The sequence below is a fragment of the Onychostoma macrolepis genome, chromosome 04 (assembly GCF_012432095.1).
Source record: "Onychostoma macrolepis isolate SWU-2019 chromosome 04, ASM1243209v1, whole genome shotgun sequence".
NCBI lineage: Eukaryota > Metazoa > Chordata > Actinopteri > Cypriniformes > Cyprinidae > Onychostoma > Onychostoma macrolepis.
Genome location: NC_081158.1, coordinates 12,535,339 through 12,554,454, shown reverse-complemented (window position 1 = coordinate 12,554,454; position 19,116 = coordinate 12,535,339). Strand labels below are relative to the sequence as shown.

General features: G+C 35.8%; 1 protein-coding gene across 2 annotated transcripts; it reads right to left on the bottom strand.

Annotated features, from left to right (window-relative positions):
- Positions 1 to 4,766: 4,766 nt before the first annotated feature.
- Positions 4,767 to 18,155, bottom strand: LOC131539392 (gastrula zinc finger protein XlCGF57.1-like). 2 transcript variants are annotated; one of them, XM_058773963.1, is made up of 3 exons: positions 17,213 to 18,155; positions 16,442 to 16,674; positions 4,767 to 9,474 (listed from the first exon to the last, which is right to left on the bottom strand). In XM_058773963.1, exons 2-3 carry the CDS (start codon positions 16,524 to 16,526, stop codon positions 8,321 to 8,323), a joined length of 1,239 nt encoding a protein of 412 aa, XP_058629946.1. In that variant the 5' UTR covers positions 16,527 to 16,674; positions 17,213 to 18,155; the 3' UTR covers positions 4,767 to 8,320. The 2 variants fall into 2 exon arrangements, with proteins under 2 accessions (XP_058629946.1, XP_058629947.1); XM_058773964.1 differs by lacking the exon at positions 17,213 to 18,155 and adding an exon at positions 17,073 to 17,171.
- Between the last annotated feature and the right edge of the window lie 961 nt (positions 18,156 to 19,116).

Here is a 19,116-nt window from a genome sequence, read left to right as displayed (position 1 = left end):
AACCCAAAAAGCAAATTATGCTCCCTTCGAACTGGTTTTCTTTAAAATACAAATCTTGTGTAATCCCAGGCTATCTGTAATCAGAAGCACATTTAAAACTGGAATATAATTTAATTTCATTCACATGTGTTTCATAAATAATCCTTTCTGGATTACAATCCGCCATCAAAATGATACATTTAATTATTCTAGCTGCTGTGAAAAAAGACTATAAAAGGATGCAGGATCCTCACATGCGATAGCCTACTAGCCGGGACAACTTCTTTATGTTTACAGACGTGATGTAATGCCATGCTCGAATTTCCCACGAAAACCTACCCGTACCACTCAAATTAGAAAACATTATTATAAGCAAACTGTTGTGAATCGGACTAAAGTAAGGCGATAGATTTGAACACTGGCTGATTACTTGCTCAAATATTGATTTCGGATCATTTTTAACCAAAAAAAGTTACGGACTGCAGCTTTAATAGATTCTACTTTCATGAAACTATTTGCAGTTGGTTTGTAAACGTTGTCGTTACACATGTTTGTGTTTGTTCTCGTTGCATTTACACTGTTTTAATCAGCAGGTCTCATCAGTGTGTGCTGATTCGAGCGATTCAAAAGTGAATCATTTTTTGATGCAACTGATTCAGCTGACTCTGAGTTAAAACTCAGTTTCTCCATCACTACTTGTCAGTAACCGAACTCGTGCAGGGTTTGGAATTTTGGTTTAACACAAGTTTAACTTTTATAATGCAAGAAATTCCTGCACAAATGTATTTGCTTCATCTCAGATCAAATTATGAAATACATCCACAAACGTGAAAATAGAAATCAATGGTTCAAACAGTCTGTCTTTATTTTAGAATTTAATTCCACAAACAGCACTGAACCGGCCTTCTCTGACTGACGTTGAGCCGTGCAGCTCCAGTTGGTCATTTATCCACATGTAACGTAAACAAATAAATGACTTTCATTTCAGATAAATCATCAAAGATGTGGTCAATGAGGTTCAGCATCCAGAATGTATGCATTTATTTTGTGCTACGTATTCTACAAATACATTTACATATTTATGTGCTTAATAAAAATACCCTGCAATTGTCCTCTTGGTATACTAAAGTCTGCTAAATCGGAACAACTCATTTTGTGCTTAATGCAATTTAACTGAATTCAAATAATTGTGTGGAAGCAGTGCTGAAGTCCAACCAAAGATATACTGTATATTTGATTGTGCTAAAGTCAAACTATCACAAGTATACTTCAGGTACACTTGAAATATATTGCATTTAAAGACCAATATTATACAAAGATCATGCAATTCTTATTTATAGTGATATTAAAACACATATTAGGCATAATATTAAGAAATGTGCATTGTGCAATAACAAAATACTCCAAATGAAGATAAACTATAATTTAATCTGCTTATCAGTAAGTGATATGACAATTAATTTATAAATGGATTTGAATTGTAACGTTACTTAGTATGAATTAAATGTATTTTAAATAAATTATGGCAGCGCTTTATTTATTATTATTTTACTAGGCTAAGCCCCTTATCTCTCCCGACCCTAGCAACACCTCTGTTCCTTAACTGTTATTTACATCGGAATAAACATAATTCACTAAAAGGAGACGCACCGTTTCTGTTACTCATGCGCACATGCGCTTAACTCACACGACATTTATATCACTGAATAAAACATTTTAGCGTTTCATTTCACAATTTCAAATAAAATTCTCTAAACGAGTTTTGTTTATGTAAACGCTTTAAATGGATAAACACACACCTTTCTTCAGACGCAGGAGAGCGGCGCAGCTTTATGACGTCATATCTCCAGACCAAAATAAAAGTCTTGTTCGCTGAAGCATAGAATTTTACATCAGAAAACAAATTTAAATAATAAGGTAGGAATTGCAGAGCTATCAAACCCCCAAAGCTATCAATACCGTTGATCTGTACATGTAGTCTCATATCTAAATATATTATTATATATTACTAGGTATATCTAAGTAACTGTTTTCAGTTCTCAGTCAAGGATAAACTTCAGTCTCTTGTTCTTAAAATTACAGGACAGGGAAGAACTTACGAATATTACAAGTTCATAAACATTTGTAGATCAAAATTAAATTTGTGTTTGTAGGGAGATTTAAATATTTAGTTTATTAATTGAAACTGAAATTTTATGTCAATGTATTTATCTTATTCCATCTGTTAATAAATCAAATTTCAGCTTTATTTGGTTAAAGTGGATTTCATTATAGGTCCATGACTGTGAGATTAATTAACATTAACAGTTGATTTTGACTGTCTGAATGAAAACCTTTGATTGAAATGGTTCAAATAATTTCTTGTAAATTAAATGCGATTAAAATCGCTTAAAGTGTCATTAAAATGAGCAGTATATAATGTGTGCTAAAATGTGATTACATACAACCTATTAAGCCAAAAAAATATATATATAATTTATTGTTAAACCACGTTTGTACTTGTCTGAAAATGCTTACATTTACAAAATGAGCCTGCAATAGCAGAAATAATTAATGGTCCGTGTTTAATATTAACATTAATTAAAAGAAAATGTGTAATGAATTGAAAAAAATAAACATTTTCATTTAGCAGATGCTTTTATCTAAAGCGACTTACAAATGAGGACAATGGAAGTAATCAAAATCAACATAAGAGCAAATGATATGCAAGTGCTATAACAAGTCTCAGTTAGCCTCATGCAGTATATGTAGCATTTTTTTTTTAAATTATTATTATATAATATAAAGAAAACAGATAGGATAGAAAAAGAATAGAGCAAGCTACCCTGCAAACAAGCCTGCGTGGGCACTTCATGGGCCCACTTAGGGCTAACCTAAGGGCCCCCAGCGGGGTGCCAGCGTAAGGCCCCTGAGAATTTGCTCATTGGCAAACCGTCGTTCCCTTAGTGCAAGCCCTGCACGGGTAGCCCTCACTTAGCCCCCAGGAAGCCCACACAGGGCCCGCACTATTAATCTACAACAATACATCTGTTTCACTATAAATAATTTTCAGCTACTATAAATTAAGTCTTTGGAAAAAACAGTTATTATACATCTGAAATGGATGCAGTCACCACATAACTAATGTCTGCATTGTCAAAAATGTACAGTAGACAAAGGGATTTCAAATCAATGGATTTATTAAATACAAAATAGAAAACATTCAATTCAGGTTAATACTGCTAGTTTAACACTCTGAAAGGGACTACATATCTATACAAATAAATACAACAAATTAACAAAAATAAAAAATACCAAATTATTACTTTAGGAAAAGTGGATCTCGTGAGCCAGATTTGAGGATCCCTGGCCTATATGAAAAAACAGGTTCTGAAAAGGTGTCTTTTGGTTTGAGCCATTCCAGTTCTATTGAGTGACTAAAGAATGGCCAGTCAATGTTAGTATTCTGCTAGTTGTATTACAGGGCTGCCTTCAACCTGCATGGGCCCAAAGGTATGAAAGTTGCTCTGGGCCCAAACTGGCTGGCCCACAATGGGCCATCATTGGATTAATGTGGGCAGTCCCATAGTGTGGGCTGCTCACAGAGAGCCCACGGTGAGCCCAAAGCTGTGGTCTGGTTAGGTTTGGTGTGGACTGGCCCGAGCCCACTGTGCCCGCAAAAAGCCAGCATGGGCCCCGCAGGAGCATGTTTGCAGGGTAGTGTTAAGCCCGATTCGGAAGGTTATTGTTTCTCATGTTTACATATCACCTCAGTGATAAAACTCATGGATTCAGATGGCGATTTATTCACAGTGGAGAAGCGAGTTCTGTGATCCTACGAACCCGGGAACGCGTGCTGCTCACGTGGCCAGTCACATGACTGTCTGCTGTAAATAAAATTAATTTTATTTGCAAATTTAGTATTATTGTGTAAAATGTATTCTTATTGTTCAAAGCGTGTTTTATCACATATAATCCTATTTATTATTTGATTATTTAAATCTCCTGTTTAAAAATAGGAAAATAGACGCGCTATTCATGGGTTTCAGTCACGTAACTTTTTTTGTTGCGGCCGCCATCTTTAGGACCTTCCGTAGCCTCTCCTCTCGGAAACCAAAATAACATTTCACCAACGACGGAAAACAATGGGTATTAAAAAAAATAAATGAATACGATACTTACGATTAGATTCTTATTTACTGTAAAGTGAACTGCTGACTCCACTAAAAATCTAGTGAAAACTTACCAATTTGACGTTTGCTGATAGACCATTTACATCTACCTCGTACACAATCCCTCTCCATACACTCGGGCCAGTTTCAGTTAAAATTTCACCTGCTAGAGACTTGTCAATTGGCCCGGATCCCGGATGCCCGTGTACTTTCAGATTCTGGGCCGAATCAACCGGACCAGATGCGACAGCCGTAACTTACCGACACTCCCAGATCCAAGCCGGACTCGGACCGATGCGCAGCACGCCAGACTTAGACCAGTTTCATTGCTATATCTACTGTACTATTCATTAATATTTCATTTAAAATTGATAACGTTACTTAGACAAAACATTTACTTTCATTTTAATTATATAAATGACAATACATAAATAACATGACTTAACAAATCTATAAACATCTCATTATTATGAAATCAATTTTAAAGTCCATTAAATAACTAGCTTCACCAAGCTGGCATGAGGAAAATTTATTTACAAAATAATTCATTTACAAAACCATGCAATTACAGCAAAAAACAGCAGTTATACTATAAGTGTTGATAAAATATTTAACACATTTTGCAAAATTGCCCAGGCATTTATATGTACACTTGGACTGTAATATTTAATAAATAAAGGTTAAAACATAAAAAATTTAAAAGCTGAAAACAGACACAGGTTGGTTCTTTATTTACAGGCGTTTTATTCTTAGTCGTCCTCTTTATGTCTTTTGCATCTTGACGCCGTGAGAACTGTATTTGTAAATGAGCATAGTACAAACACATCAGAAATTATTCAAAACACAGTTGTCCAATACATACAAGTGAAACAAATACCTCGTTGGCCGCTTGTCATGAAAAGAGTTCTTAAGAGTTTATGAAAATCTTCTTTTCTGTCCTTTAGACTTGCGAAAGCACTGATTTTAACCTCTCAGAGCCTTGTGATGCATCTGCTCATCATCAGTCCATTGGGGCGACTAACAAGCACGCCATTTCCGTTAAAGTGACGCATTCTCGCACCTTATGTTTTTTTTTGTTTTTTTTTAATAACTTTCAACACAGATACAAACACACACTGCCAGATATACAACGAAAGAGAATACAGAAACAAAATTATACATAAGATGACAAACAGAGCATTGTATCACCGATCAAAATTAAAAATAAAATCTGGGGCGGAGTACATGAATCGTCTATACACCTCTGGGAACACTATGTCATACCAAACCGCAAAATGTCACAGGTAGAAGCATTTATGCAATTAAGGTAAGGTGTCCATATACGATTAAAAGCATCTGTTGTAGAATGAATAATACAGGTCAAGAGTTCCAGAGGAATAATCTCCCTAATAACTGAATGCCAGCCTCTGATGGAGGGAGGCCTATGACTGATCCAAGACATCAGTAGATTCTTTCTGGCAGCAAAAGTTAACAGACTAAAAAGTCGCCTTTCAAATTTATTAGAAATAAGCTTACAGGGAAAACCCAGAAGAAGTGACAAAGGATCCAGCTCCAGATCCAAACCAAAGATGTTATTTAATTGAGCCACAACGCTGGACCAGTAAGCCTGAATCATGTGACAGTTCCATACGCAATGAATATAATCTCCTATATTAGACTTACATTTAGGGCAAAGTGGCGAGTGAGATGCATTGGATGTATGTCTTAAGTGTGGCGTTATATGTATTCTATGTAAAATTCTATTACAAACTGAGAGCCTGTTAGCTTGGAGCAGGACTGTCTCCCATTCCTCTTCTGGAATAACCACCCCCAGCTCTCTGCGCCTTATGTTTTAAAGTACACCAAATGAATTTACATCACATTACAACTCATTTACATTTTTTTAAATGTACCTCAAATGAATTAATACAAGAAAGTATGGTGTTAATTACAAAGTAATTTAATTGTGAAACAAATATACAGAACTTCTGCATAACAGCACTTACACGCCCACCAGAATCACTCATTTTCCTTTAAACAAATATATTTAAGTAAAATCAACAACAATCAAATTTCAGGTGTACATGAGTGTAACTGTGTCATGTGTCTGACTTATTTGGTCTCGATTAAAGTAACTACCTTGTGGATAGGCCTCTCTAAGTAAACTGATCTAGTGTGTGGCTTTCCTTTAACAAACGTAGTGTCACTGACTAGTAGCTTCAGCTTTTGCACAATACCTTCGGCACTAGGGTAAGCTTCCATTCATTTTTTTGAGTGCCGTCATCGTGTAGTATCACAATGTCATTTACTTGTAATTTTCGTGATGTTCTTTGCCATTTCTTGCATTGTTGGAGATTTAATAGATATTCACTTTTCCATCTCTGCCAGAATTCATTTGCCAGGAACTGCACTCTTCTCCAACTCTTGCGCAGATAGAGGTCTTCGTTGCTGAACTTTCCTGGAGGTGGAAAAATGACTGATGATTTCATGGTTAGTATGTGATTGGAAGGGTTCTGGACCGGTAGGATCATGAAGATGTTCAACACTCAATGGTCTGCTGTTGATTATGGCCATTGTCTCATAAAGGAATGTTCTAGGAGTTGTGGTGTCAAATCTGCTTGCAGAGTTGTCAAGCATGATGGTCAGCAGTGTTTGTCAGTAGCGTTTCTTTACTCAAGAAACACTATATCTATAAAAGCTAATTTTTTGTTTTTAAGGAGCAGAGAAGAGTGTCTTAATCTATCGTTTGTTGTCGAGTTACAGCCAAATAGCTTGTGTGAAGCACTGAATCTTTTATAATATGATATTTTGGCCAAATAACAGGAAAAAAAAACTGAGCGCCCACATAGCGACAGAAAATTGTATAACCTGCAAACGTAAATGCGATGCAATACTGTATCTGATGTGGCGGTAATGACAGGTCAAAAAAACCTTCGTATTTGAACTTGATTTTGGGAAAATGTTAATAATATAATGACACATGCAACGATGCAAATAGGCCTATACATTTATATGTTAACACTATACAATAAGATTTCATTAATGTATTAACTAACATGAGTGAACAATGAACAATACATTTCGGTATTTATTCATCTTTGTAAATGTTAGTTAATTAAAATGAAGACGTTCATTGGTAGTTCACATTAGTTCACAGTGCATTAACTAATGTTAACAAACAACTTTTGATTTTAATAATGCATTAGTAAATGTTGAAATTAACATTAAGATTAATAAATGCTGCAGAAGTATTGTTCATTCTTAGTTCATGTTAACTACACTAGTTAACTAATGAACCTTAATGCCAAGTGTTACCCTTTGTATAAATGTATCTGTATAGCCTACAATAAAGTCACAATACCAACTACCAATAGGAGGTTTCCGGCCAACAGCAACAATTTATTTTGCCTTTGTCACAATATGAGGTAAATCCGGCCCTGTACATGATACTTTTTGTTGACAAATTGGTTTGCCTGTCTGCTTGACTGACAGTTTTATTGATCACTGAGAGAGCATTGACTTGATATGATGTTGGTTCAATATAAAATTTAAAAAAATAGCTTAGATGTAGTAAATTACTTTTGCCATGTTGCTGTAGCTTAGCTTGCTACATTTCCCAGGGCTGTAGCTTTAGTGTAGTTAAGCTTCATTTAATGAAGAGTAACTGTTAGCTTAGCTCACTACATTTTCCATGTAGCTTGCCCAACACTGATAATAACCCATAATCACTGATGCTGTCTACGGCTGTCAACATTTCCACATTAATGGAGATGATCTCCATCTTTATTTTCATGGTCGTAATGTTTTCAGTCCAATGAAGATGAAGGCAGAAGCTTATTAAAGTAAACTCAGGAAATCCAATAGAAAAAAGCATCAACGATACAGCATGTACACCACCACACTAGCTCTCAACAGAAACAATACCTGATCCTGCACTTAAAATACAGTCTTGAATTCAATGATGACTAGTTAATGAGTAGCCATAGTGATACTACAATACAAACAAACAAAATAAGTCTTTTAATTTTCTCTGAGGGGTTTTCAAACCTGTCTTGGAGGACCCCATGCACTTCATATGTTGTATGTCCTCCTTATCCTTATCTGACACACTCAATTCAGGTCTTGCAATCACTATTCATTTTATGTAATTTAAAACTCCTTTCACACAAAAAACAAAGAAATACTAAGCACATGACTTTGCAGCTGCATCTCTAAGTGTGATGGCAGAATACATTTTCCACATGAAGCCTCATGTGTCCGTTAAAGTTTCCTTTAAACCCGAAACTCTTTCCACACTGTTCGCAGGTGAATGGCTTCTCTCTAGAGTGAACTCTCATGTGAGTCTGAAGGTTTACTTTAACGGCAAAACTCTTTCCACACTGTTCGCAGGTGAAAGGCTTCTCTCCAGTGTGAACTCTCATGTGATTCTTAAGGTGTTCTTGCTTTGTGAAACTCTTTCCACAGTGATGGCACATGTTAGGCTTCTCTTCAGTGTGAGTCGTTACATGAATCTTAAGATGATTTCTGTCTGTGAAACTCCTTCCACACTGATGACATTTAAAAGTGTTCTCTCTAGAGTGAATTTTCATGTGGTTACTAAGAGTTGATTTACATCTGAAACTCTTTTCACACTGAACACACGTAAAGGGCTTCTCTCCTGTGTGAATTCTCATGTGAGTGTTAAGATTTCCTTTAAATGAGAAGCTCTTCCCACACAGTTTGCAGTTGTGAGGACTCTCTCCAGTGTGGATTCTCATGTGGGCATAAAGGTCTCCTTTACGAATGAAACTCTTTCCACACTGATCACATGTGAATGGCTTCTCTCCAATGTGAATTTTCATATGAGTGTTCAGATTTACTTCTTGTGAGAAGCTCTTTCCACACTGTTTGCAGGTGAAAGGTCTCTCTTCTGTGTGAACTCTCATGTGATCCGTAAGGTATTTATTGAAATGGAAAGTCTTTCCACACTGGTGGCACATGAAAGGTTTCTCTACGGAGTGACTTATTGCATGCATTTTAAGGCATTTTGCGTCTGAGAAACTCTTTCCACACTGATGACATCTAAAACTGTTCTCTCTCGAGTGAATCCTCACGTGGTAATCAAGCTTTTGTTTACATCTGAAACTCTTTCCACACTGATCACATACAAATATCTTCTCTCCAGCGTGAACACTCTTGTGGATTTCAAAGTTTTGTTTTTGTGTTTGATTAGAACTGTTGGGTTTGGTCTTCTGAGCTCTTTTCCGAGAGGAAATTTCAGTTTGTCTGGGTTTTTCACCAATCGTGAAATCATGGTGTATCTCATACTGATTTTTCTCTTCCACTTCATTGAGTTCTTCACTTTCCTTTTTCAGTGCCATCGGGTCTAAGGTGAAAAAAAGAGAAATACAAATTAACCCCAGTGTCACAATTTCACCCGTCTATTAAGTCTTGATAAATGACGGTGAACAGATTTGGCTGTGTCAGTGTGTAGTCATTGGACAGAGGGGAGAATGGGGCTTCATTGTCTCTGACAAAATAAGCTGCTGCCTCAATGGAGAAAATAAAGTCTGAGAAAGGTAGAAAGAGAAAACAAAGTTTGAATCACATTAAAGTAAATGGTTTAAAACAGTGTGTTTATTCAATAGATTAAACTAATTCACTGCGTAATTCACTAAGGCCCTGTCTACACCTGGAAGTAGATGAGAGACACACATTTCCATTTACACCAGGGATCTCATTTATAAATGTTGCACAAAATGAGCATAGAAATATGCATACACAATTTTCTACGCATATATCGGGATTTATAAAAAATACATGGTTTGTGTGTTGGAACTATACTCTGCAGGGCTGCGGCCCTCCAGGAACTGAGTTTGACACCCCTGATCTAGACCATGCGTACAAGCTCTTTTTCCTAGAGTGAGAAATGTAATGTAGTAACAATGATTTTAAACTAATTTACATTAAATATTGCACTCTTATTAATGGAGATAAGCACTGAAATTGCATTAGTAATTTGAAATACGAAGTTTAACAAAAATTATATTAATTTAGACATTTGTAGTGGATGCGCAAAACTGCATAAATGTAATTTTGATTTGAGTTGTTTAAAACAATTAAAGTGCCCCTATTATGGATTTTTTTTAAATTACCTTTCATGCAGTGTGTAACACAGCTCTAAGTGAATGAAAACATCCTGCAAAGTTTTAAATCTGACAGTGCACCATGTATAAAGTTATTGTCTCTTAAAAGAAAGAGTCGACTCAATCATTGATACAAGTTATTTTTAAAATGAATCCCAAGCCATTTCATGTTGATGTCAACATGAAACATTAGCATATTGCCCCACCCACTTGTTGGTCTTTTCCAGTTGGTCTGAATGAAAATGCAAATTCATTCTTTACCACTAGGTGCCGCTTTTTGAGCTGTAAGAATAGCTCTTTCCCCGCTGTACACAAAGCAGCACTGCGCTCACAAACGCAGATTTATCAGGCATTACAGGCATGATGAAATGAAAATAAAATCGACCAATCACCACAGATTAGCATCACGCAAAGGAGAAGTTTGGAAAAATGAATCATTGAGCGAATAAGGTAAAAATAAATGCATATAAGACAACGAAAGTGTTTTTTTGACCTTGAATGCATATCAACCTGTTGTTGGGGACTCCCAAAACCAAAATATGAACCTTTCATAACTCATAATAGGGGCACTTTTTCAAATATTACCTTTCACGCAGTGTGTCATGTAGCTGTATGTGAACATAAACTATCTGCAAAGTTGTGAAGCCGACAGTGCACGATAAATCAAGTTATTGTCTATCAAAAACCGCCTAAACGAGTCGTCAGGAATTTGTATTTGGTACATTTTCATGTTCAAACTAAACTTATATCTTCATCTGACAAAGTTGCAAATCTCAAAATCCACTCCAAAGGGAGATCTTTCGTTTTTAAAAAATCCCTTTTCAAGAACTACAACGAAAGGCTCGTTTGGACTACAAAGTTGTTTTCCTGTATTTGTTATATCACAAAAATAAATCCCGCCTATGGAAATTCGAATGGTTGGCGGGTGGGGAGAACACTTGGTTGAGCACTGCATGTTTCAAAATCGAAACCCGGTGCGGGTGTTTTTATATCACTGTATTTCTGATGGAAACTGTTTTCAGAAAATTTTGGATGTCATTTTCATTTCATCTTGCATGTAATGCCTGATAAGCCGAGCGCTACTGTACAGCATTACCGGGGAAACCTCGATCTGTACCACTCCAACAAGCGCCTCCCGCTGGCAGAGAATTAATTTGCAGTCTGTGGGACTATGGTATAAATAAATTCAACTGTATAACGGTTTCACTGCAATTCATGTTATAATGTTAGAATTAAAGAACAATAAACATATTACCGTTGCACTTATCTGTACATAGTAAATGCTTTATATTTAAGCTGTTGTTGATATCCTATCTAAAACGTGATTTAGCCAAAAAAACTAAAAAACAATAACATTACCACTTTAATATGTCTTGCAATATCAGTGCGTGCAAAGGTTCTGCATGATCCTCTTGTTCAATATTCTCGGGGTCTGAATCCGGCTCAAATTGATATGGCAATATTGACGAACTTGCTGTTTTGGCAAGGGGCGGGGTAGTACTGAAATGCCGTCTAAGCTGTTCGCCAATCACAACGCACTGGGACAGCTGACCAATCACAACACATTTCATTTTTCTGAAGGCGGACCTTTATCAAACCCGGAACTAATCTAGCCGTTTGTTCCAGGCCGGGGAGAAAGGTATTGTAATAATGTAAATTATGTGAAAAATTGTGTTTTTCGAACAACCAAGCATGAGAGCATGTTCTAGTACACCCCCCAAAACAAAATCAAGACTTTGTAAAAGAGCATAATAGGACCCCTTTAAATCTGGCAAGCGCATTTTCCTAAATGTTTGTGCTGCATTAGGTCAGTAGGCAGATAGCAGCTATCTTTTCTGGATGTTTGATAATTTGACAACATTTCTACACTTTGAAAGCAATTCAGTCAAATGTTTTTTTTAACTACCCTTGGAAGTGATTGAATGCTCAAGAACTTTTTAGACTCTGTTCACACCTTTATTTAATGCCGTCCACTTGTGATCCAGTTGACCAAAATATATCTTAATACCAGGTGTAAAGCCCTAAACACACTGCACGACTTTTGGCTGTCCCAGACGAAAGATCGACATAGTGAAACAATTGTGGCTCCTAATCGGTGCTCTTATGTCGTACAGTGAGAGAGGTTCAAAGACGGCCGTTGTCAGTCTTTCGCTGCTTCCACTTTTTAGCACACATAAAAAAAATAACTACTAAAGTGTGATTTATCGTGCTCTGTTTACCACTAGCGCATGCTGATGACATTTTTTCTTCTGTAGTAATGTGCGTTGTAGTGTACGAGTCAATAGGTGTCATCATTGTACAGTTTACACACACATCGTAACCAAGTTTATTAGATCCATGTCGCACAGTGTGACATGTAGTGATCTTATAGGATTGCTAAAATAGTGCAGTGTGTTTGGGCTTAAACGTGATCTTATTCATGATTGAGGTTTTGCCGATTGACTTTTGTGACCTATGAAAATAAATATTTAACAAATAATATGAAAATAGGTTAAAAATATTTTAACAAGTCACAAGGCAACATAGCAAGTCTTCAATTCGAATATTTTTTGGAGGACAACAGAATTTTTTTTAAAAGTACAGATTATTTCCATGTTTTTGCCACAAAATTACATTTTATGTACAGAAAACTATTTCTCCCACTCTCTCTCCCTTGCAGACGCACACATACAACACAGAAACATACACATGCTAACGTTGTTATGTTTTGGAATTAGCAACAGAGGTGTTGGATGAGATGCCTTGGAAATGAACCCTACTCAAGAGGACCAAATGAATATTGAAAAATATCATCTGATCGATGTCTTGAGGTGTGGTAACTGTAGTATAAGCAGAATAATTGACTCTGGTCCATTGAATTATTAGAAAATAATGCACACCGAAGGTGTAACAGCCACAACGCAAAGTGCATTATTTTCTAATAATTCAGCAGCCCATCATCAATTATTCCTTACTTAAATTTGATTAATCATTTAATGGAAGAAATAATTAACTGATATAAGAGTCTTCTTCCACCATAAAAATGTTGCAGGGTCGATAAAAAGCTGTAGTTGGTTCAAAAATGCAGCAGCTAAAATGCTTATTGCTTCACATCAGCTCAATTTTATCACTAAACTACATTATAATCACTACACAGACTGTTAGGTTTTATATTAGCTTTAAGATTTTAAGAATTTATTTTTTCCAAACAAATGCTACCATTTGAAATTGCCCCATTCATGAACATGAAGAAATGAAGCTGCAGGCAGCAACACAGGGCCAAGAACTAAAGTTTGAACCAGCCCTAAAATGTTCAACAAGAAAAATCTTTGTAAAGCAGCAATCTGGGTTTGTATACAGCGCAGAAGTTTTATGCGCACGCTCCAAGTTGTCTTTGTTTTTAGTGCGTCTCTGTGGCAGAATTACAGCGCCACATACTGGTCTGGCATGTAAACTACATCGTTTCGAGTCGGTTTCAGTGGTTTCGTGTGTGTGCATATATTTCTTGAGATGACGCCGTGTTAACGGAATTTTATTTTTAATTTATTTATTTATTTTTCCTTAGTTACCAGCTAACATCAGCATTAAAGACTTCTACGAAGATTTTAGCTCAAAACTCACTTTGAGACAGCAGCGAGTGTTTGAAATAACTTTATGGTGATTATGATCACCATACCAGACTTAAATATTTATATGAGATGCAAAAGATATGCACACTAGCCATTACCATAGTCAACATGGTAAATACAACAGCTTGATCAGAAAAAAAACATATAGGCTATCACAACAGTGTATTTATTTGGTTACATTTTTTTTTCTCTATCAATAAATCCCATCTCTTTATACCGGACTGATGTTCATATTTAGATCATAATATATGGTAGCTCCCTCTGTTTCTCTGACTGAAAATATACAAAATAAATGGTTAGGGACTGGAGAGAGTGCTAAAGCTACTTGTATTTCTGATATAGGTTATATTTTTGATGGAGAAACTCTGATCTTCTGAATTATTTCAGAATTTCCCAGTAGTAAACTGTGTTCGAATTGTGTCAAAGCTCTTGGGTGGTCCCCCTAACCAGACCCCCCAAAAAAACCTAGTATAAATAGGTTTTCTCCTTTTTATCATTGAGAAAACCTAATTCTAAGATAAAAGCGTATTTTACGATGATCAGTGAATTATGTGCAAACAATCAGCAAAGAAGAATTAAATATCTATCTTAGGGGTGTGCAATATAGACAAAAATTATATCTTTTGGGTACATATAGATAGTTTCTGGGATTTTATCGATAACAGACGACATTTTACTGAGTGTGTTGCGCTGCAGGACTGCAGTGGGCAGCTGACTCCTAAAGTTTTTGATATTCTTCATATTCTGCGTGGTCATTTCACAGCAGTGATAGAAATTTATATTTTAAAAACAAGTTTAAACCTTTATGGGAATTTTTACCATTATAAAGTCTTTTTTCCCCTAGAATATCATTATTATTAAAATCATTATCAACAAAATTCATCTTTGCAATGCAGAGGGAACACAGAAGCTGCATCTGAAGTGGCATTCAGATGCATTTACACACTGTTTAATGCAAGACATGAATGCATTTAACCTGCAGTTACAAATGCATAAATGTTTTAATATTTTAATCCTAAAACATTGAATACTGATATTTAAAATTATTTTAAAATATATACTTTAAATGTGAAATTAAACATTTAATTTCATGGAGAATGGGGGGTGGAGAATGGCACTCTTCGTGTGATATTGATTAACTAGATGAAATTATATAAATATACATATTTTCTGCCCCATCTTGAATTTTGGGAGCATTCTTACTTTTATCGTACGTACGTCTGCACTTTTATTGCTTATAATTCGCAAGTTTCAGTCTGAACAAAATTCAGCGATGACTAATCTGACCACCTCTGTTTGGCCACTGCATTCCTAAGCTCAACAGAATCGTATGTGATTGGTTATAATGAGCAACGCTGTACAAACGCTTAAAAATAAAATACGATGTAACATGAGCAGATCTAAATTTAATACAGCCATTGAATCTTTTTATTTAATTTTAATTTTCACTAGTTCAATGTTTCAAGTATTATAGTTTTATTTTTGGGTGTTATGGGGGGTCCCTTAATGCTTATGGGAGGTCCGGGTACTTTCACAATCATATGTGTATTTATAATTGAAATGATTTGCATAAGTAGTCTTTAGCATTGCATATAAATGTATTTCTGCCTCATAGTGATCAGAATCGCCATCAGATCACAACTGGAAGTTATTTCAGACACTCACTTCTGTCTGAGAGCAAGTTTTGAGATGGAAAATTGTTTTAAATGTCTTAAATGGGAAAACATAGAAATGAGCAGTAGTTTTAATTCAGTTTCAGATTAACTTTGTTCATGAAAACTCCTCAAGACCCAGATGGCCCGCTTTGGACCAAGGTATTCGTCAGGACAAAAAAAGCCCCTGTCTGCTGCCCAGAGGAGGCCTGATCAAGCCCTGGATGTGACCGTAGAGACACGACTGGTGCTGACACACACTAACACACTCCCTTACTGCCCATCAACTGAAACGCAGCTTACGACAACAGACATTATAGGTGTAATGTGTGTGCGGCCTACAGAAAAGTTATTTTGATAATGCATCGAAGAGCTTGTTCCTCATATTTCTGTTGTGTCTTAACATGAAGAAGATCCCGCTGACTTACATCAATTAATATTTACTCTTTATATTCAGGTGTGTTTTAAAGTGTATTATGATAATTTCTTGTAAACTAACTGTTTTGACTATCTGAATTGTTTTTACTGTAGACTCCATATACTTATTTGATACTGTTACTGTTTCGTAAAATAATAATGGTTTTCAGTGTTTTCAATTCAAAGTTAATTTGGAGTTTAATGTTACAGACAATAATGTACTTTAGGCTACTTCTGTTTTATTTCCTAATTTAATACATGACATATAGTTAATAATGAATGCATCCTAATGTGGAAGCAGGGTCTTCTCAGCTGCACTCGAAGGCAGCATTAGTGTTTGTGTGGTCATGTGAAGGCAACCCGCTCCATGACAAATTAAACCACTTAAATTACAACAGTCATTAGTTTCTTCAACAATATCATTCATTTCTGTAGAGCTGGACATTTTAAATAAGGATCAAATGATTGAGTTCAGAATGAAAGGATGAAAACCAAAAAAATTAAAATAAAAATTGAGAATGGAAACCAACCTGTTTGTTCCTCAGCATCTTCTTCTTTAACTCTGAATGTTTCTTCAATCTTCATGTCTTCACTCTCCTCTTCAATAAACGCCATCTTTATAACAGTGTGTCACGTGGACCTCAGTTGCTTGAGCAGGAGTTTTTCTGTGTGTTTTGACACTTTTGTCCCGTTTAAGAAAAATATACCCAAACTGAGTCTCTGTATGGGTCTCAATCAGCTCCCTAGTTCAGTAGTCAGCACACTGGTGAGGGAGTCAATCAGAGAGAGAGAGTTAATGGACTTAAATTACCTGATCTTATATAAGACAAAAACAACACCAAATAGCACTCAGAACACAAATTATATACAAGTTTCACATTTGTATTAAGATTTGGTATTTTCTGAGTTCTAAATTATTTTTAATAGATTCCTTTTTCATGAAAACATTTTCAGTTGGTTTGTAAAAGCTGTCGTTGTTGTATTTACACTGTTTTGAGCAGCAGATTCGAGTGATTCAAAACAGTGAATCATTTTGAGAAGCAATTGATTCAGTTGACTCGGAATTTTAAAAAGCTCCGTTTCTCCTTCACTAATTACCAGTGACTGAATTAATGTTCATGATAAACTGATTCACGAAATAGGGAGCGAAATGAGACGCACCTTTGCTGATACTTATGTGCGGGAGCGCTTTAGTTTAAGCATTAAAATTGTACATTCGATAATAATTTACTTCAAAGTTGTATATACGTTTCTCTAAACGAGTAGTATTGATTTAAATACTAAATGATTAAAACACTCACCTTTCTTCAGCCGAATCACAGGCGCGAGCGCGGCGCAGCCTTATGACGTCACACCACCAGACTAAAATAAAGGTCTTTTTGGCTAAAATCACATGCTGTATCCGAAATCACCCCTTTCATTCATGTTATGCATGAAATGAAAACATCCAAGAACACCTAGTAAGACCAAGGATGAACATAAAGAAAAGAAAAAAAATTATAATAAATAAATAAAAAGGGGTAAAATAAATAAGGTGGATAGAGAAGAGGGATGACTGTGCTTGTAACTATATAGCTCATTATTGAAATATTAAAGGCATAACAAGGGCCCACCTCTTTAGAAAAAATGTTTTTTGAAGTCGCAATGCATATGTGATTTATTCAATTTCGTACAGCTCCCACACTTTTTGAAAAAATTCAGACCTTGGAAACATAAATTCATTTCTTATTTGTTCAAATGATTTAATGAAACATTTGATGCAGATAGCTGAGTCCATACCGAGACCACTTTTTGAAACCTGGATCTGTATGAGATGGTGTAAAATCATTAAGATAACCAATACTGGCGGTAGATGAAATTTTCTTTGACGTGCCAAATGATGTTTGTATAGTTCTCCAAATTTTTAACGTTACTTTAGTCCATTCTGCCATACTGGCAGTTTTTTAATGGTACATTGGAAAAAAATTTGGAAGTCCCAGTCCACCATTTGTCTTGGATGATTGTATTATTTTAAGCCTAATTCTTGGTCATTTTTTCTTGCCTTATGAATTTAGAAATTATTTTATTCAGCGAATCAAATGTAGATTTTGGTAACATCTGGAACAAATAGAGTAATCTTGGCAAAACATTCATACGAATGGATTCAATGTAGCCAATCAGAGAGAGGAAGAGCTGACCAGAAATCTAGATCTTCTTACAGCACTTTTTTGACTCTTGATTGCTGTACATTTGATGCAGAGCTTTTGTGGTTGAGCAGGTGACGGCGGCATTTGTGTGAAAAAAAGTAAAACCTGAAACAAAAATATAAATTAAGATCATTTCGTTACTTCTAATACAGAAATCAAATGACATTGTGCTGTTAAAATGATTGCTTGTGTATTGTGCATACACAAAATAATCTGCCAATGGGGTAAGAAAAATAATTATTGGCAGATTATTTTGCTTGTTTCGAGCAAAAACACGCTTAATTTTGATGTTTTTGCTGAAAACAAGACAATAACTTTTACTTGTCTAGAAAATCCTTCTTGATTTAAGAATTTTTCGATATTTTGGCTGGAAACAAGACGAAAAACCTAAGTAACAAAAGCATTTTGTGCAGCGTGGTGACGACTGCGGAGATTGAACCAGCAACCTTCTTCTTACCAGTTCACTACACCACAAAAGTAATGAAGCTATATAAAAAATTAGCATGTAATTGTAAACATATAAAATTACATTTGGCTAAAAATGAAATGCTGACAACGTGAGATGTAAAGCGTTTTACTCTATTTAAATGTTTTACAGGTAGTCGTGCTCATGGAGAGCAGGCACATTAATGTTTGGAGCAGACACAGCAGCAGCCAGATTGTCCCACATGCGTTCTCCTGCTCTTGTTCAAGATTGTGTGGTTCAGGGGCATTATCATGGTCTTCCTCATCCTCTCTGTGCACTCAGACAAGGACAGCCTTGATGTCCGTTTCGCATCCATGATCAGATTCAGTGTGACTGCAGCAATGAGGGTCGTGATGGACAGCGGAGACCAGTGAAGGTGGACGCGGTGGTCAGCTGCTTTATCAGAATAAAGCTGCAGAACTGGACCAGCTGTGTTGAGATGACTATAGGTTTTGGGTTCACAGTCTGTAAATACATGATTGTCAGAACAATATGTTAATTATTGGTCAGTATTTATCATTATTATTGTTCATAAGGGATAGTAATGCATTCT